The 20,914-nt window shown below is 45.6% G+C and overlaps 1 protein-coding gene across 1 annotated transcript in view; it reads right to left on the bottom strand.

Annotated features, from left to right (window-relative positions):
* Window positions 1-4,684: 4,684 nt before the first annotated feature.
* afg3l2 (AFG3-like AAA ATPase 2) overlaps window positions 4,685-20,914 on the bottom strand; it is a 251,039-nt gene continuing 234,809 nt past the window's right edge. The window contains exons 15-17 of the mRNA XM_084311762.1: window positions 19,998-20,198; window positions 7,177-7,371; window positions 4,685-5,329 (exon numbers count right to left, since the gene is read on the bottom strand). Coding sequence (XP_084167888.1) covers window positions 5,087-5,329; window positions 7,177-7,371; window positions 19,998-20,198 — 639 coding nt within the window. The 3' untranslated portion in view covers window positions 4,685-5,086. The remainder of the gene's footprint in view (window positions 5,330-7,176; window positions 7,372-19,997; window positions 20,199-20,914) is intronic.

Genomic DNA, 20,914 nt, shown 5'->3' on the forward strand with positions numbered 1-20,914 from the left:
GTATGTCTGCTCCATTTTATAATTCAAAATTTAACTATTTTATCACACTTTTTACTTCTTACTGATGCACTGCTCTGTTGTATGTTAAATACCCTGTTGTATGTCCGTTCTATTTAATAAATTTTTTACTATTTTTAAACCAAATAATTTTAAACTATTTTTATTATTTGTATTACTGAATGAAACTGTAACAGAGAACTATTGGGATGCTAGATCCTAATGTGAAACACTGTGATTTACCTCTATCTTTTTCATGCTCGCTTATGCCTGTATTTTTTACTGTTGTGAAGCACTTTGAACTGCAACTACTGTATGAAAAGTGCTATACAAATAAAGTTATTATTATTATTATAATTGCCCAATTGCACAGCCCTGGCCTATTCCTATTTTATCTTTATTATAAATCCTCCGATTCTATTGTGCTATATTTAATTTAGTTTATATCCCATTTAATATTATTCAACCTCTTATTTACAGTTGTCCAGCCCTGGCCTATATTTTATTTCATAATTATTCTATTGTGCTCAACTTAGTTCATATTTCATTTGACTCCACCTCTTTATTGTAGTATCTGTCTATTAATGTCTGTCTGCTAATGGCACACCGAAAACCAAAGCAAATTCCTTGTATGTGAAAACTACTTGGCAAATAAAGACCTTTCTGATTCTGATGGAGAGTTGATTGAAACAGTTGTAGGTGACCTTGCAATGCGCTACTAATGGAAATACAGCTCTATGTAAGAAAGCAAAAGCAACTCTCAAAAAGTGGATCATGTAAAAACTCAGTGGTGGAGAAATTGTTAAATGTATAATAAATGACAACTTATTATAAAAATGTAACCTATAATTGAAGTACACGTCATTTTTATTGCATTTAATAAATAGCATTTTCTTTTATAATTTTGTTAACATTTTCACCATGAAACAAAATCCACATTCACACATTACATGTTTACAATGACACAGTGGCCACAGAAGCAGCAAGAGATTACGTTACTTTGACTACATCAGATGTTTTGATCATTAGTGATATACTTGTCTCAAAAAACAGCATTGCATTTCACTGTGGAGAATATGGAAAGAGCTGGTGTCCTCACATCGTTCAAGACGGACGTGACTAGATGTGTCCCCGCATGGAAATCTCAGCAGTTGCTAAAATGCATGATAACATCAATAATCTGCATGTAGGCCAGGAGATAGAGAATGTAATGGTATAACATCAATAATCTGCATGTAGGCCAGGAGATAGAGAATGTAATGGTATAACATCAATAATCTGCATGTAAACCAGGAGATAGATAATGTAATGGTATAACATCAATAATCTGCGTGTAGGCCAGGAGATAGAGAATGTAATGGTATAACATCAATAATCTGCATGTAGGCCAGGAGATAGAGAATGTAATGGTATAACATCAATAATCTGCATGTAGGCCAGGAGATAGAGAATGTAATGGTATAACATCAATAATCTGCATGTAGGCCAGGAGATAGAGAATGTAATGGTATAACATCAATAATCTGTATGTAGGCCAGGAGATAGAGAATGTAATGGTATAACATCAATAATCTGCATGATCCAAGATAAATAATGTTTCACACAGGCAACATCCAAAACAGGACCAAAGTGTTTTTCCTGAAAATACCACTCAAATCTGAATGGCTCCATCTAAAAGGCACAGTTTCTGAATACGGGCTGTGTAGCAGAATCTGACTGGGTTGTTTTATTTCAGTTTGTGTTAGTATTACCATCAGAGACCCAAATGTATGTGCCCAAACACTGGAAAAGTGAGTTTTTCATAATAAGACTTTGCTCATTATTCAGCCCCCTTCTCTGAAAATGTATAATTTAATGTTATAAAACAATGTTAAATCATTGTAAATCGGGCTGTTTTGTTTGATCACGTTAAACTAAGATTACTTTCCAATGTGTGATGATCATCATCATGACAAGCCGTTTTTGTTTACCTACATTTTGTAACGTAAAACATGCTCTTATTGCCAAACTGAAAAACTGCACAATAACTCGGTCTGACCACAACCCTCTCCCAGTTCTGTGCTCGTAGCGAGTGCATGGATGAGGTGAGTGGGAGTTGAGTGGGAGTTGTTGTTGTGTGGTTGAAATGGGGGCCATGACAGTTTCAAACACGTTTTCAACGGGGGGCGGCTGGGTAGTGCAGCGGACTAAGCGCTCGTCACCAACGCGAGAGACACTGGTATCGAATCCGGCTGTCAGCGTTGCCTCCGGCTTGGCCGGCCGTCATACTGACACAATTGGCAGAGTCAGCGGGAGGGAAGCCGGTGGGTGGTAATCTGGTCGTTGTAAACAGCGACTCCTACAGGTCGGTCAGGGCGCCTGCACAGCAAGGACAGGAGATGTCGAGGGTAGTGTGAGCCTCCCACACGTTACACCTCGCCAATGAGAGTCCGCGCTGGCAGGTGAAAAGAAGTGGCTGGCTGACTCCGCATGTATCGGAGGGGACATGTGATAGTATCCATCAACCCTCCCTACGACCGACCAGTGGGGGGCACATGGGAGCAACGACCAGGAAGGGGGGAATTGGCATGACTAAATTGGGATGGGAGAAAAAAACACAGAAAAACAGGAGAAGAAAAAGTGGATACAAAAAAACAAACACGTTTTCAACGTTGACATTGTGTTGCATGTTTGCTGGGATGGATGTTATTCTATATTTCACTAGAAGGGGCCGCTGTGATGCCTGTCTGATGATGTTGTTGTTGTTGTTGTTGTTGTTGTTGTTGTTGTTGAGTGAAATTAGAGTCAAAGCAATAGATGCATCCAGTTAGTGCATAGCTGGAATGATCAATGTCGTTTCCATGGAGAACTGTGCTGCTGTGAGCTGTGCTTTCTGGTTTTCTCCACGACACCGTGATGTAAGAGAGACCCGTGCAGGTGCTCAGTAGAGATGAGACTCTGAATCTACTTCAAAGAAGCAGGTACTAACCCTTTCACTGCCACACAACAGTGATGTGATAGTAAAGGGTTAACCTTCTGTCGTGTGGCAGTGAAAGGGTTAACCGGCTGCCGTGTGGCAGTGAAAGGGTTAGTTGGGGATCCAAACATTATATCCGTCTTATTTGACTCGTCATCAGATCTCTACATTATAATATCATACATCAGATCATTATAATGTTATACATCAGATCATTATAATATCCATCCAGGAATTAGCCTTTTAGAATTTTGAGTTTTTCTTGCGATTATTGCGATCAAAAATGAAGAGAAAATGTATTTACAAAATGGAGGATCACCGTTCAATATTATTGAAGACTCCTGTGAAGTACTTACGATTACTTTCCCTAACCGTTCCTCAGCCCCCACAGATCCAGGATTGTTGGACTGGATTTGGACGTTAAAATGAGGAGAATTTGAATTTGCATTCATTATTGCGATCGCAAGATTGCAATTTCCTGAAGGAACTAGTTAATAGGAACAAAGTGTGTGAAAGAAACACTGCATGTGTTACGAACTGGCTCAAGCTCGCAACAAGAAGAGGGAGACACAGGCACAATTTAAGAAATAACAAAAGATTTATTTAATTAACTAAAAGAGCAGCCAATGCGTATCAGTGTGTCTCCAAAACAAATGAACCAAAATTTAACAACCAAAGAACCAAATAACCAACAACAACCAGACAAACAAAGAACCAAAAACAAAATGGGGAGTTCGCCAGAGATCAGAGGCAGCCTCTCTCTGATATCCTGCCTGGGACACCCCGGCCCAGGTGTGCCCCAATTAGCTGACGAGCCTCTGCCAGCAAGAGCAGAGGAAGACAACACAGTGTGGGGGAGGGTCGTCACAACGTGATATATATATTGTTCTCTGACCTGACAGTCCTATCCCTTCAAAGTCCTTTGAAAAACTAGGAATCTAAGATAAGATAAGATATTCCTTTATTGATCCCCTTGGGGAAATTCGGGGGGAGACATTTGTGGCTACCTTCAACAATCCATGTTTTTTCAAGCAGCTTTTAAGAAAAACAATGGCAGTCTTTACTGCTTGATCACTTTTCCTAAAATCAGTAGTAGTCCGATACTTACATTTACATTTTTGGTTGTATGGTTATTAGGGATGGGTACCGAATTCGTTACTTTTGAGGTACCGAACCGAAACACGTCGGTACTACCGAGTATCGAATGAAGTGAGAAAAAAAAATATATATATATATATATATATTTTTTTTTTATTAATTATTTTTTTGACTTTTTTTTTTGACTTTTTTCTTTTCATGTCAACGTTCACACGCACAATATATGCTTACCTGGGATTTGACTTGATTCAACAACAAAGCAGTCGGAGCAATGACAAGCCGAAAACTGTCGAAATTGTAGTTATTTGAAGTTTGGATTTTTTTTTTACGACTGAGGTAGGTAAATTAAATTTCTTGAGACTAAAGTACCGAAAAAAGGTACCGTTGGGTACCGGTATCGATTCACAGGTACCGGTACCGGTTCAAATGTGAAAGGTACCCATCCCTAATGGTTATCATCTGCAACCCCCCTTAAACCCCCCCCCATGCCAACCCCCTCACTGAAACCGTCAACCCCCCCCCCCCCGATGCCAACCCCCTCACTGAAACCGTCAACCCCGCCCCCCCCCCATGCCAACCCCCTCACTGAAACAGTCAACCCCGCCCCCCCCCCCCCCATGCCAACCCCCTCACTCCAGCTCCCAGCCAGGTCCCCAAGACTAAAGAGGAAGTTGTTTCTATGAGTCCCAACAGAAACAAACCCCTGCTGCACCCCCAGCCCCCCGGGCAGCAGGAGGTGCGATGCCTCGGTCCCAGTCTGGTCTCTGGAGAGAGAGGACCGGGCGGGCGGGGAGCCTTCTAGAAGGGCATGCCCCCAGAGATCTGCTGCACCCCCAGCCTCCCGGGCGGGGAGCCTTCTAGAAGGGCATGCCCCCAGAGATCTGCTGCACCGCCCAGCCCACCCGGCGGGGAGCCTTCTAGAAGGGCATGCCCCCAGATCTGCTGCACCGCCCAGCCCCCCAGGCGGGGAGCCTTCTAGAAGAGCATGCCCCCAGAGATCTGCTGCACCCCCAGCCCCCCGGGGCGGGGAGCCTTCTAGAAGGGCATGCCCCCAGAGATCTGCCGAGCCACCTGCTCCTCGGTGCTCTCCTCCTTGTCCTTGTCGCGCTCCCGGTTCCAGTCCTTGAGGCCCTCCGGCAGGGAGGTGTCCTCGTCCATGCCGCCCGTTCCTTCCACAAACTCCTCGTACGTGGACTTCTCGGCGAAGGGCCGCGGGCCGAGAAGCTCCACCATGTCCTTCCTGTCCATCACCTCCTTCTCCAGCAGACGCAGCGCCACCTGGGGGAACGGGGCGGGAGGACAGTCTAAGGCTGAGACCATATGCCGTTTGCAAGAATCGATAAATCGGGGCAAAATTATCTATAAATATCGCAATTTTTTATTATTATTTTTAATATATAACTTTTTTATATATTATTATTTAACTCAATCAGCGCCGCAGCGATGTGCGTGATATAGGTCTAGAATGCCATCGCTGTAAGTCAATGGGGAGACTTGCCAAACTTGCGAGTGCTTAAAATATATGAAATATTATAGCTATGGATCTAATACACCCGTCGATTATCAGTGAGTTGCTTCCAGTCAACATGCAACCGTTTTATACCGTGGTGAATAAGAGTATATTTCCAGAGCATTCCGTCTAATCTCAAGAAATTTGAGCAAATGGTGCTTCAATGTATTTCCTTAGAAATCGTGCCATTGAAGGCGGTTAGGTGGTCGAGCGGAGATTGCGTTCGTCACCAGCCCCGGAGCTGTGAGCTTGGTTCGCCTGTTCGAATCCAGCTCACAGCTCCGGGGTTGTCACCAGCTTGGCTGGCCGTCTGCACTGATACAATTGGCTGTATCAGAGGGTGGGAGAAGCTGGCGGGGTGGGTCCGGGTCGTTGTAAACAGCGACTCCTACAGTTCGGTCGGGGCGCCTGCTAAGCGCGGATTGGACGTGAGGGGGATAGTGTGGTCCTCCCACACGCTACGCCCTCTCAATGAGAATCCGCGCTGCCAGGTGAAAAGAAGCGGTGATTGGCTGGACGTGTGTCGGAGGAAGCACGTGGTAGCCTCCACTCTCCCAAATGATCTGACTGTGGGGGGTAAAGCGCGGCGACCAGGAAGGGACTGGGAATTGGCATACGACTAACATTGGGATGGGAGAAAATCGGAGGAAAATGGAGGGGGAAAAAGACCAAAAAAAAAAAAAAAAAAAAAATCGTGCCATTTGTCGCTTGATTTATGAATCGTTCTGAAAATAACGCTAGATTATCGGTATTATATGTGTCATCATGCACGAACAGAAGCGGGGGCTGAAAAATCGCTTCTCAGTGCCTTGCCCGCAGCCAACGGTAGAAACACACACACACGCTCCGCTCCGATGGTGGCGAAAGAAACATCGGATTAACCCAAGATTTGTAATATAGAGTCCTTACCTGGTCTTTGATGTCCTGCAAAAAGATTAATCCAATTCCTGATCACCATTCCAAATATTGATCGCGTTTATTGAGCCAACGTTATATGTCCAAAAGGCATAATCAACGCTGCTCTGAGTCTCCCCAAACTCTGTGTTATAACGTTAGTCATGCCGGAGTAGGAAAACCTGGACCGGACTTCTTAGATCAATGAACAGCCCAAGGGGGAGGGATTTCAATGATGTGCAATACCGGCTGGAAGGCGTAGGCGGCGGTATTCGTCCTTTGCAAGCTGGGACCCATTCCCAATGATAACTGATCAGGCTGGATGGATGAAAAATGAAGGATATAGCTAGTAAAAGAAATAACGATTAAAACCCGAGATTTCTTGTGATTGGCGCTCAACGCATGGCGAGTTAACCCGACTTTTTCCATGATTGGCGCTGAATGAGTTAAACAACTAATTTATGTTTATTTTGCAGCAATTCTTTGTTGTTGCCGCCATCTTTAGTGTTACAGATTTCCCCATTCAAAACTACCACAGTGATCCTTCTCATGTTATAGTCGGTGACGCCACTTATCGATTTCACGCAGTTATCGATAAATCGATAAGTGGTCTCAGCCTTAGGACAGTCGACTCCTGCATCGCTGTACTGGAGGAGTGAGACCAATGCAATCCACATCAAACTAACTTCCAAGATGAATCTAATAGATGTGTCCACCTTACCTTCTCCACCTCTGCCTTCCTCTCCGACAGCAGGCTCTGCGTGCGCAGGTAGGCCTCGTTGATGAGCACGCGGACCTCCGTGTCGATGAGGCGTGCGGTGGCCTCGCTGTAGGGCTTCTCCAGAACCATCTCGCCCTGCCGCGGCAAGTCAAACGACACCTGGCCCACTTTAGCATTCATGCCAAACTGGACAATCTGTGGTCGCAGGGAAACAACCAAACACCAACACTGAACACCCACAACAGAATAGAAATGTGGACCAATATTGGCAGCTGTTAACCTGCCATGGTTAATAGAAATGCAAAGGCAGCATTGTGTGGGTATTGATTTTATATGCAGAAATAAACTGGCAATGGTCATTGCTATACCCAGCCCGTCCCTTAAAACAGACCCCAAGCCCAATTAACACTTTCCACGCCAGACCCGAGTATAGTCGGGTTTTGGTCGTTATTTCTTTTATTCGATATTTCCATTCATTATCCATCCAGGGAGCCTGGTGTTATCATTGGGAATGGGTCTGAGATTGCAAAACTCCAATACCGCCGCCTGGTGGGTTGCGGCCAGTATTGCACATCCTTTGAAACTATGTGTATTTTGGTGTGCGTCGATTATATAGGTCCGGGCGGACTTTTCCTAGTCGGGCATGACGAGCGGTTATAACACATGGATTGATATGAATCAAACACTCCCGATTCATGTTCTTTGGTGGATTATGATGGTGACACGATCAACATCAATACTTGGAATGGCGATCAGATAATTGGAATATTATTTTTGGGGTACATCCTAGTCAAGGTAAGGGCTATATGGTATCAATCTTGCGTTGATCCAATAATTCCTTCATTGCAATCGGAGCGTATGTGTGTAATGTACTGTGTAGCGTATTCCGTTGGTGACGATCAAAGCATAAAAAAATAACCCCGCCCCCGTTCCTGCATTCATGATCAAACATAATACCGATAATATAGATGTGATTTCAAAATAGTAGCGTGTACACTACAGGCGAGAAATGACAACGTTTTTAGTGAATTGCACAAATTGCTGTTTGCGTCGTTTTCTGGGATTAGACAGGATTATTCTAAAACTATAGTCATATTCACCACTAGGGGTGGGAATCACCAGTTTCATCACGATACGATATCGATTCTTTGGACAACGATACGATATTTTTTCCGATATCACAAAGTCTGCAACGATACGATACGATTCGATTCAGGTGCCTGTGATCGATGTGAGACAATATTATATGCCCATTTAACACAATCAGTAACATTTAGATCAACAAAAAAAGGCAATGGAAATATCATTTGACATTTTTATTTTTTAGCTCTTCCAGACATTTAAATGAAAAACAATCTATTGTTTTTAATACAAATAGACCTGTTCACTGTAAAGTGCCACGTTTTGATATATTTAGCTTTAAACTTTAAAGGGGACATGCATTATAAATGGCTTTTTTCAGTGTCTAGCATTGTTTTATAGTAATAGGAGTTAGTATCAATTCTATTCACATAGCTAAGCTAAGTACAAAGAAAAGTATAAAATAAACTGAAAAAAATTAAATAAAATCAACGGATAGACAAAGGAAAAACAGAACAACACGTCAACAAGTACGGCAAGAGTCAAAGTGAGTCAGGGAAGGCCAGGCGATATAGGTGGGTTTTGAGTTTTGATTTAAAATACTCGATGGAGGGGGCAGATTTAATGGACATGGGGATGCTGTTCCAGAGGTCAGGGGCTGCGACCGCAAAAGCACGTCCCCCCCTAGACTTGAAGTTAGACCTACGGGTGGTTAGGAGACCCTTATCAGCCGATCTGAGGGCCCTGGCGTTGGTATAGGGGGTGAGGAGGTCTGCTAGGTAAGCAGGGGCCTTACCATTTAGGGCTTTATAAACCAATAAAAGGACCTTGAAGTCTATTCTAAAGCGCACCGGGAGCCAGTGGAGGGAGGCAAGTACAGGGGTGATGTGGGCTCTCTTCCGGGTACCTGTGAGCAGTCTAGCGGCAGCGTTTTGGGGGAGTTGTAGACGGGCTATGGTGGATCTATTTAGCCCCAGGTACAGGGAGTTACAGTAGTCTAAGCGTGAGGATATGAAGGCGTGAATTACTCTTTCCAGGTCTGAGGGGGAGAGAATGGCCTTGATCTTGGCTATGGACCGGAGCTGGAAAAAGCACCCCTTCACCACCGAGTTTACCTGCCTATTGAGGAAAACTCTGGGTCAAAGAGCACGCCCAGGTTTTTTACAAAGGGCTTGACTAGGGGAGACAGATTACCCAGGCTGCTGGCAATGACACTGGTTTGGTTCGGAGGGCCGAAAAGGAGGATTTCATACTTTGACTGATTGAGCTGTAGAAAATTGTGTGCCATCCAGCATTTGATGTCGTCTAGGCAGGAATGAAGACTGTCAAGATTGTTTGTATTGTTGGGTTTCATGGGGAGATAGACCTGAGTGTCGTCAGCATAAAAATGGAAAGAGATGTTGTGTTTTTTAATGATCAGACCAAGGGGCAGCATGTATAGGGAGAATAGGATAGGGCCAAGGATGGAGCCTTGTGGAACCCCGCAAGAGAGAGAGGCAGAGGGGGAGGAGCAGTTTCCGATATTAACGGAGAAACTTCTATCACTGAGGTAGGAGGTGAACCATGATAGGGCTGTGCCACTGACACCAACTGCCTGGTGGAGACGGTCGATGAGGATAACATGGTCTATTGCAGGGGTGGCCAACCCGCGGCTCGCGAGCCGCATGCGGCTCTTTGCCCGTCAATGTTAGGCTCTTCCATCCATAAAAAAAATTAAAAAAAATTTAAAAAACGTTTTTTTTTTAAATTATTTTTTTACCTTTTTTTTTTTTTTACTTTTTTTTTTTTTTTATGTCACTCATTCCATAAGGACGTAGAATAAACATTTACCATTTTTTTTTAAATGGTCCATTTGCATGTTCTTGGTATCTGAATCTAGGGACATATATGGATCAGTGTCAGAAATAGTGTGTCTGTTACTAGGCTTGAGTAAATTGTAATGAACCAAAGGAGAATATCAATTCTATTTAAAAAAAAATTATCTTTGACTGTGAATAACACCATGCTAAAATTGACCAGACCTGAAAAATCTAAGCAAATGAATAAAGGGAAGATGATTAAACAGAAGGTTTTGTAGATACAGTACTGAATTCTGCCATCTTTTTTATAATGTAAATTTCTCCACCATTTTTCATCATATTGCAACACCGTTTTTTGCAAGACGTTCACAGAAAGGTAGAGAAACTAACTGCGTTCTGTTTTATGGCAATAACGTTCAGGTTTGTGGGAGATAATCCGAAAAAATAAGAGAAATTAAAAAGTAAATCCAGAAGTCAGATGATTGACAGGGGCTGGTGTGAGCTGGGTAGGGTAGTTTTTCTAAATTTGAAAGCCCCGAGTCTCTTCCTTCAAAAGACTACACTCACTTTTGGCTGTGCCACTTCCTCCTGTCAATATGCGCCGGTTTCCGACTCAATGCCCTGAGATTTCTATAATCTTATATTTCACTAATAACAGTTAAAATAATTGGTAAACAAACGTAATGCTGAAAATATACACTTTTACTGTATATCTCAGGCTTAAGAGGTTAACCCTGTGAGGCCCAAATTAAAAAGAAATTAGCAACTTCAGAGGCCAGAGGGTGGGACATATAAACACATTTACTATAAAATAGCATTGTGAGACTGAACAACAGGACCAATTGACTATACATGTGCTTAAAGGGGAACTATCTTATAAATGGCCTTTTTCAGTGTTTACCATTGTTTCTTAGCTATGTGGACTTATATTAATAGGATATATGTCTCTAATTCTCATATTGGCGCATTCTTCCAATTCTCCTCTCACAATATTCACCCTCACTGAACTGAGTCATCTGAAAATGTGCATATCTGTGATGTCAGAGATTTCTCAGCTGCATAATAATGTGGCAGTTGATGTGGCAGTTGGCACCAGGCCACACAGTGGTTGGCGCCCAGCCTCAAAATGGCTTAAGATCTTGAGGTAGAAAAATGCGGTTTTTAGTACTTGATTAGAAATACAAAACAATGCATTTAAAAAAAAAAAAAAAACCTAGGTGTTCCATAGACTCACAGGAATTGTGTAAAAGTGCCCAAATAGTGAAAGAAATAGTAAAATAGTTCCCCTTTAACATTTTTTAAATAAACATTATTTTTTTAAATGGCTAAAAGTGATTTTGTAATTTTGCAACCGTGGGTCTCACAGGGTACTTTTAACCCTGTGAGGCCCAAATAAAAAAGACATTAGCAACTTCAGAGGCCAGAGGGTGAGACCTATAAACACATGAAGGGTGCCGTGACTGAAAAAAAAGGTTGAGAAACGCTGGTATATGGTGTGGCTCTTTGTGGTACCACAGTCATTTTTGTGGCTCTTAGTCTCTGACTGGTTGGCCACCCCTGGTCTATTGTATCGAAAGCTGCACTGAGGTCTAAGAGCATAAGGACAGCACAGTCCCGGTTGTCTCTCTATCTATCTCTCTCTCTGCATCTCCCGTTTGAGGAAGTGTCGGGTTTCACTCGCGCTACAACCATAGAGCAGCATATCACTGTAATATCTTTGTGCATGCTCCCATGCGCACGCCCGTATTCTGATCCGTACAATAATAATCACAGAGGTATATATTGTCATTTGAAACAAGTTACCAATGCATTGTCCCGTGGGATTATGCCCCCCCCCCGTGGCGAAATTAATTATGGGCGGAGCCAGGCCAACACAGCCTAAAATCCAAAGTGAGAAAAATTTGGTTTTTGAGTACTTGATTAGAAATATAAAACAATGAATTATTTTGAATAAAACCTTACAGAGGTGTTCGATAGACTCTCAGGAATTGTGTAAAGTTGCCCAAATAGTGCTAGGAATAGCAATGCATGTCCCCTTTAAGTAATTTTTTTTGGAACTCGCAACACACAACCTAAAACCCCTTCCTCTCCCAAACCATTCCTGCAATTGTTTTATGTTGCATGATGATCATGAATACATTTAATATGTATTGTATTTTTTATGTTTAAATATCAACATTATCTGTCCATCCTCAGTACATTTACTATAAATATACTACCGGTATACTTCATCTGGTCTTTCCAAACCCACAAACACACACACACACACACACACACACACACACACACACACACACACACACACACACACACACACACACACACACACACACACACACACACACACACACACACACACACACACACACACACACACACACACACACACACACACACACACACACACACACACACACACACACACACACACACACACACACACACACACACACACACACACACACACACACACACACACACACACACACACACACACACACACACACACACACACACACACACACACACACACACACACACACACACACACACACACACACACACACACACACACACAGAGAAAGGGAGCATGCCTGCCCCCCCCCCTCCTTCCCAGTCCCCACTTCTCTCTCCCTATGGCTCTGGGTTAGCTTGTTGTTAGCTAACGTAACGTTAATTTCGATCTTTAACGTGACGTGGGCATAAAGGAATGGCGAGGATTGCAAAGCAGGTTAGATGCATTTGACCCGTTGCGGAATAAAACAGCAGGGACTTGTTTTGGGTTGCAGAATAGGCACACTAGCCTTGCTCTAGTGACGCTCTAGCCAGTGGTGCACAACCAGTCGACCTCGATCGACCGGTAGATCGCACGCTGGTTTCAAGTAGACCGTGAGATTATTTAGGTAGGTAGCGCATTGGCACAAAAAAAAAAGATCAAGCGAAAATCCGCGAGCCCAACTCAGATCGAGTTTTCCACCTGGCCGCTGTGTGTATTTGCCATGTCTCGCCCTGCATCAACGGAGGCACAGTATTCCAATACACATCATACATCCTGCGCAGGTATAATCACTGAGGCCACGTCTGGTCTTTCAGTCAGAGGACCGCAAAGTGCCGCAACGTGCATGCGCGAGCGTGCGTGACAGCCCTGCGCAGGTATATCGTCTAGTCTTTTGTGAGTCAATGTGTACTCAGATATTTGTGATCGACACTGTCTCGTAACTAAAGCACTTCCAGGGGGGGGGCTTTCCAGGCCAAGCATATAAAGCTGATGATAAAGTTGATTAATTTAACCTGGACACTCGCAATGGATAGGTCTGTTGTCAGAAGTGGCGCGTCACGTGCGTGTGTTCCACATGCTGGCAAGAGAAAGGCAGAATTTAGTAGTAGCTATACCAGAACTACTATGAAACGGAGTAAAAGAAGTTATGATCCTAAATACTTGGCATATGGATTTACTTGGACTGGCCAAGAAGATGACCCGAGACCACAGTGCGTTTTGTGTTACGAGATGCTTTCTAACGAGAGCTTTAAACCAAGTAAATTACAGCGGCACTTGGAAACTAAGCATCCTGAATCTAAAACGGTGATTTGAAGCCCATCATCTGTAGCCACATAGAAGGGCTCATTGATCAATTTTGGAATTATTTCTCCGAAAGAAAGAGCACAGACAATTTGAACAACTGGATCCAAGATCCGTTCATTGCACATGGCGCTCGCAACAGGCCTCCCTCTGTCTGAGCAGGAGGCGTTGATCGATCTTTCGTGTGACGAGCTACTGAAGTTCACTGGACAGGCCCTCGCAAAGTTTTGGATATCAGTCCGGAACGACTACCCAGTGCTGTGTAATGCTGCGCTGAGAAAGCTTGTCCCGTTTGCATCAACATACCTCTGTGAAGCGGGATTCTCGGCTCCGACATTAATAAAAAATAAATGCAGATCTCGCCTCACAGTAGAAGCGGATCTGCGCCTCTTTCTCAGCACAACGCAGCCACGTATCATGGAACTATGTTCAAATGTACAAGCACACCCTTCCCATTAAGTCTCGTTTTAGTTTATTCTTGAAAAGCTTGATCGTTTTATAAATGTGTATACACAGAAACAATTCCGTTTGATCATATTCATTCATTTCATTAATAACATTCTTGTCATTCTTGTAATTCCTACACTACACCGTTACAATGATATATAAAATATCATATTATATACTCATTCAATATGCACATGACAGAAAAGATTATATGCCATATAATATTTTCTGTCATGTGCATATTGAATGGGTATTATTAATCTACTATTACTACTAATACTAGCCGAGAGTAGGTCAAATTTGGGCTGGTAGCTCTCGGCTAGGTGGCAAATTAAAAAGTAGATCTTGGTTAAAAAAAGGTTGGGCACCCCTGCTCTAGACGCTACCGCTGTGTGCTGTTGATCCGAGCCGAGCAGATACGACACTCCATGGGATTTTCAAAATAAGAGTATCGCAATATGAATTGATCTTTTTACGTTGCATCGATCCTATTTGATCATTGATAATAGATCGATATATCGATCTGGATCGATGTATCGTCCCACCCCTATTCACCACGGTATAAAACGGGAATGTATGGATGAAATTATTTTCTCATATTGAACGATAGATAGGTGATGTCAAATGGGCAACTTTATTATATCCATAGCTATAATATATAATATAGTTTTAGCCCTGCAAACACAGCCACGTATTCCTATACTTTTTTTTGTATCCTCTTTTTCTCCGCCTGATTTTCTATTTTTCTCCCCATCCCAATTTTAGTCGTTATGCCAATTCCCCCCCTCCCCTACCTGGTTGTTGTGCGCATGTTCCTCCTACTGGTCGGTACAAGGGAACCCTGAAGTCCACCACATGCTTCCTCCGACACATGTAGAGACAGCCAGTGGCTCTTTTTTCACCTGGCAGCGAGGACTCTCATTGGTGAAGCGTAACGCGTGGGAGGTCACGCTGCCTTCACCATTTCCTGCCTTTCGCTGAGCAGGCGCCCAGACCTGACCTGTAGGCATCGCTGTCCACAACGCCAGATTACCACCCACGACTTCCCTCCCCCTAACTCAGCCAAACGAGTTAGTATGACGACCAGCCCAAGCCACAGGGCAATGCTGACTCCGGGAGTCGAGACCGCAGCCTCTTGCATTGGTGACGAGCACAATCTCCGCTACGCCACCCGACCGCACAGTATTCCTATACTTTAACACATTCGGGGCCAGACCTGAGATATCCCGGGTTAACTCGCCATGCGCTGGGCGCCAAATCCGAGATATCTCGGGTTTTAATCATTATTTCTTTTATTCGCTATTGCCATTCATAATTCATCGAGGCAGCCTGTGCATGGTGTTCTGAATGTGTCTGAGCTGGCAGACGGTCAATACCGCCCTCTAACGCCTTCGGCCGCTATTGCACTCCATTTGAAACTATGTAGTTTGTTTTCTGGGCCGAGCTGAGGCGTGCGGGCGGGGTTTAAATACTCCGGCAGGACAAGCGCTTACAACGATGCATCAACTAGCCCCCCCCCCCCTCGTTCATATGCAATGTCGGACAAACGTGGGACGGACCCACGACCAGTTAACTTGTTTTTGGCAATTAATGTGTTAACACATCCAGCGCCAGGGGTCGCTGTCTACCTTCTGGCTAGAACGCCAGTGCTTTAATCAATGGGGAGACTGCAAAATTTGCGAGTGCTTAAAATATATCTTATATAGCTATGGGTCTAATAACACCGTCGATTGTCAGTGAGTTGCTTCTAGTCAACATGCAAAAAACGAATTGTTTTTTTATCCGTACATTTCCGTTTTGAATATGAGTATAGTTTGTGATTCTTAGTAATCCCAGGAAAAGACGCGATAATAGCGTTTTAGTGTAATCCAGTCATCACGTTGTAATTTTTCGCCTGATTATCGAATCTTCCTGAAATCAACGCTAGATTATCATTATTATGTCTCCTCGTGCATACATGAAATGGCCCTCGTAGCGGGGCGCTCGCCCCCCCCCCCCCCCCACCGCAGCCAACGGTAAAAAGCACAACACATTCCACACAAGACAGCTTCGATCGCGGTTAGAGAGGACAGAGAGAGACACCGACCTGGGCGTATGGGTTAGAGAGGACAGAGAGGAGAGAGAGAGACACCGACCTGGGCGTATGGGTTAGAGAGGACAGTGAGGAGAGAGAGAGACACCGACCTGGGCGTATGGGTTAGAGAGGACAGTGAGGAGAGAGAGAGAGACACCGACCTGGGCGTATGGGTTAGAGAGGACAGAGAGGAGAGAGAGAGACACCGACCTGGGCGTATGGGTTAGAGAGGACAGTGAGGAGAGAGAGAGAGAGACACCGACCTGGGCGTATGGGTTAGAGAGGACAGAGAGGAGAGAGAGAGACACCGACCTGGGCGTATGGGTTAGAGAGGACAGAGAGGAGAGAGAGAGAGACACCGACCTGGGCGTATGGGTTAGAGAGGACAGTGAGGAGAGAGAGAGAGACACCGACCTGGGCGTATGGGTTAGAGAGGACAGTGAGGAGAGAGAGAGAGACCGACCTGGGTGTATGGGTTAGAGAGGACAGTGAGGAGAGAGAGAGAGACCGACCTGGGCGTATGGGTTAGAGAGGACAGTGAGGAGAGAGAGAGAGACCGACCTGGGTGTATGGGTTAGAGAGGACAGAGAGGAGAGAGAGAGACACCGACCTGGGTGTATGGGTTAGAGAGGACAGAGAGGAGAGAGAGAGACACCGACCTGGGCGTATGGGTTAGAGAGGACAGAGAGGAGAGAGAGAGAGACACCGACCTGGGTGTATGGGTTAGAGAGGACAGAGAGGAGAGAGAGAGACACCGACCTGGGTGTATGGGTTAGAGAGGACAGAGAGGAGAGAGAGAGACACCGACCTGGGTGTATGGGTTAGAGAGGACAGAGAGGAGAGAGAGAGACACCGACCTGGGTGTATGGGTTAGAGAGGACAGAGAGGAGAGAGAGAGACACCGACCTGGGTGTATGGGTTAGAGAGGACAGTGAGGAGAGAGAGAGACACCGACCTGGGTGTATGGGTTAGAGAGGACAGAGAGGAGAGAGAGAGACCGACCTGGGTGTATGGGTTAGATAGGACAGTGAGGAGAGAGAGAGAGACACCGACCTGGGTGTATGGGTTAGAGAGGACAGAGAGGAGAGAGAGAGACACCGACCTGGGCGTATGGGTTAGAGAGGACAGTGAGGAGAGAGAGAGAGACACCGACCTGGGCGTATGGGTTAGAGAGGACAGAGAGGAGAGAGAGAGACACCGACCTGGGCGTATGGGTTAGATAGGACAGTGAGGAGAGAGAGAGAGAGACACCAACCTGGGTGTATGGGTTAGAGAGGACAGAGAGGAGAGAGAGAGACACCGACCTGGGCGTATGGGTTAGAGAGGACAGAGAGGAGAGAGAGAGAGACCGACCTGGGCGTATGGGTTAGAGAGGACAGAGAGGAGAGAGAGAGACACCGACCTGGGTGTATGGGTTAGATAGGACAGTGAGGAGAGAGAGAGAGACACCGACCTGGGTGTATGGGTTAGAGAGGACAGAGAGGAGAGAGAGAGACACCGACCTGGGTGTATGGGTTAGATAGGACAGTGAGGAGAGAGAGAGAGAGACACCAACCTGGGTGTATGGGTTAGAGAGGACAGAGAGGAGAGAGAGAGACACCGACCTGGGCGTATGGGTTAGAGAGGACAGAGAGAGACACCGACCTGGGCGTATGGGTTAGATAGGACAGTGAGGAGAGAGAGAGAGAGACACCAACCTGGGTGTATGGGTTAGAGAGGACAGAGAGGAGAGAGAGAGACACCGACCTGGGTGTATGGGTTAGAGAGGACAGAGAGGAGAGAGAGAGACACCGACCTGGGCGTATGGGTTAGAGAGGACAGAGAGGAGAGAGAGAGAGAGAGACACCGACCTGGGCGTATGGGTTAGAGAGGACAGTGAGGAGAGAGAGAGACACCTACCTGGGCGTATGGGTTAGAGAGGACAGTGAGGAGAGAGAGAGACACCTACCTGGGCGTATGGGTTAGAGAGGACAGTGAGGAGAGAGAGAGACACCGACCTGGGTGTATGGGTTAGAGGACAGTGAGGAGAGAGAGAGAGACACCGACCTGGGCGTATGGGTTACAGAGGACAGTGAGGAGAGAGAGAGACACCGACCTGGGCGTATGGGTTACAGAGGACAGTGAGGAGAGAGAGAGAGAGACACCGACCTGGGTGTATGGGTTAGAGAGAACAGTGAGGAGAGAGAGAGAGAGACACCGACCTGGGCGTATGGGTTAGAGAGGACAGTGAGGAGAGAGACACCGACCTGGGCGTATGGGTTAGAGAGGACAGTGAGGAGAGAGAGAGAGACACCGACCTGGGTGTATGGGTTAGAGAGGACAGTGAGGAGAGAGAGAGAGACACCGACCTGGGTGTATGGGTTAGAGAGGACAGTGAGGAGAGAGAGAGAGACACCGACCTGGGCGTATGGGTTAGAGAGGACAGTGAGGAGAGAGAGAGAGACACCGACCTGGGTGTATGGGTTAGAGAGGACAGTGAGGAGAGAGAGAGAGACACCGACCTGGGCGTATGGGTTAGAGAGGACAGTGAGGGGAGAGAGACACCGACCTGGGCGTATGGGTTAGAGAGGACAGTGAGGAGAGAGAGAGACCGACCTGGGTGTATGGGTTAGAGAGGACAGTGAGGAGAGAGAGACACCGACCTGGGCGTATGGGTTAGAGAGGACAGTGAGGAGAGAGCGACACCGACCTGGGCGTATGGGTTAGAGAGGACAGTGAGGAGAGAGAGACACCGACCTGGGCGTATGGGTTAGAGAGGACAGTGAGGAGAGAGAGACACCGACCTGGGCGTATGGGTTAGAGAGGACAGTGAGGAGAGAGAGACACCGACCTGGGCGTATGGGCCAGAGGACCGTGAGGAGAGAGAGAGAGACACCGACCTGGGCGTATGGGCCAGAGGACCGTGAGGAGAGAGAGAGACACCGACCTCGGCGTATGGGCCAGAGGACCGTGAACGGTTAACGGGGCAAACTTATGGAACTCTCTGCCTACTGCCCTACTGGCTTAAAACTGGAGTCCAATGCCAATGTCTTCAGCAGAGGACTCAAGGTATGGCTGAAATCAACGCAGCAGAGTGCTCACACATGTAGACGCGGACTGGTTTTGTTGTTTTGATCATGGACTCTTGCTCCGATAACCATTTGTTCTGATTTGTGATTTTAATTCTGTATATATTTTTTTTTAATCTATTTTTTCTCCCCCTTTTTTCATATTTTTCTCCCATCCCAATTTAGTCGTTATGCCAATTCCCTTCCTGGTCGTTGCGCGCATTTCCCCCCCACTTGTCGGCCTAGGGAGGGTTGAAGACTATCACATGTCTCCTCCGATACATGTGGAGTCAGCCAGCCGCTTCTTCTCACCTGACAGCGAGGACTCTCACTGGGGGAGTGTAACGCGTGGGAGGATCACACTACCTCCCCCAGATCCCTTCCTTGCTGAGCAGGCGCCCCGACCGACCAGTAGGAGTCGCTGTTTACAACGACCAGGATACACACCCCACCGGCTTCCCACCCACTAACACTGCCAATTGTGTTAGTAGGGACGACTAAGCCGGACAAGCCGGAGGTACTGCTGACAGCTGGATTCAAACCCAGTGTCTCTGCGGTGGCAGGCGAGCGCTTAGTCCGCTGCGCTACCCAGCCCCACCTTTTAATTCTGTATTGTACTGTTGATTTTATTATATCTTTTAGAAAAGCCTCAATGGACTGGTGTCGAAAACTAGCACTTGTGCTATAAACACGCAAAACAGCGCATCTGGTCTGTCCACTGTGGCTGGTCCAGTGGTGTCCATTTTAAATAAACGTTTCCATTCATTCATTCAACAGCTGTGAGAGTCACCGACCTGGGCGTATGCGCTCTGGGTGACCTTCCTCAGGTCGTCCTGGGCTCCCGTGGTGATGCGACCGAAGAAGATCTCCTCTGAGACGCGTCCGCCCAGCGTCATGCACATCCGGTCCAGCAGCTGCTCGGCGGTGTAGAGGTACTGCTCCTTGGGGAGGTACTGGGCGTAGCCGAGGCCCTTCCCTCGGGGGATGATGGACACCTGGGGAAACAACACACAACACTTAGCCCATTAACCCTTTCACTGCCACACTACACAGAATGTTAACCCTTTCACTGCCACACAACAGGTTAACCCTTTCACTGCCACACTACAGAAGGTTAACCCTTTACTATCACACTACCGATGGATAGTAAAGGGTTAACCTTCTGTAGTGTGGCAGTGAAAGGGTTAAAAGAGCAGCGATGGCTAAACAGTGAGACATGACCTTGCATAATATTTGAGGGGATACAAAATAGTTCTCTTTTATATACTGTACATGGTCACCTTCCAAAGTATCTCCCCTCATCTTTATGTAATCAGTTTAATGTGAGTGTGTAGTGCGTTGTCCATTGTTGTGTGTGTGTGTGTTATGTCAGGTGTTGTTGTCCGTCGTCAGGGTTCCCACAGACATTTCAAAATGAAATTCAAGTACTTTTCAAAGCACTATTTTAAATTTTCAAGGATGTCACTCGAAGGATACAATTCACTTTTAAATGCTGTTTTTTTTTTTAACCTTCTTCTTGGCCTGCTTGCCAGCAAGAGCATCACACGCGAAGAAATGAAGAAAAGCAGTTGGAGCGCGCGAGACAGCGACTCGTCAGATTTGATAAAAGAAATATATATATATTAGTGCTGTCAATAGATAAATTTTTTTTACTAATTAATCTCACAATTTTCTGTAATTAATCTAGATTAAAAATAGCATTTTTCTACTT

The sequence above is a fragment of the Notolepis coatsorum genome, assembly GCF_963971535.1.
Source record: "Notolepis coatsorum genome assembly, chromosome: 4".
In the NCBI taxonomy this organism is placed as follows: Eukaryota; Metazoa; Chordata; class Actinopteri; order Aulopiformes; family Paralepididae; genus Notolepis; species Notolepis coatsorum.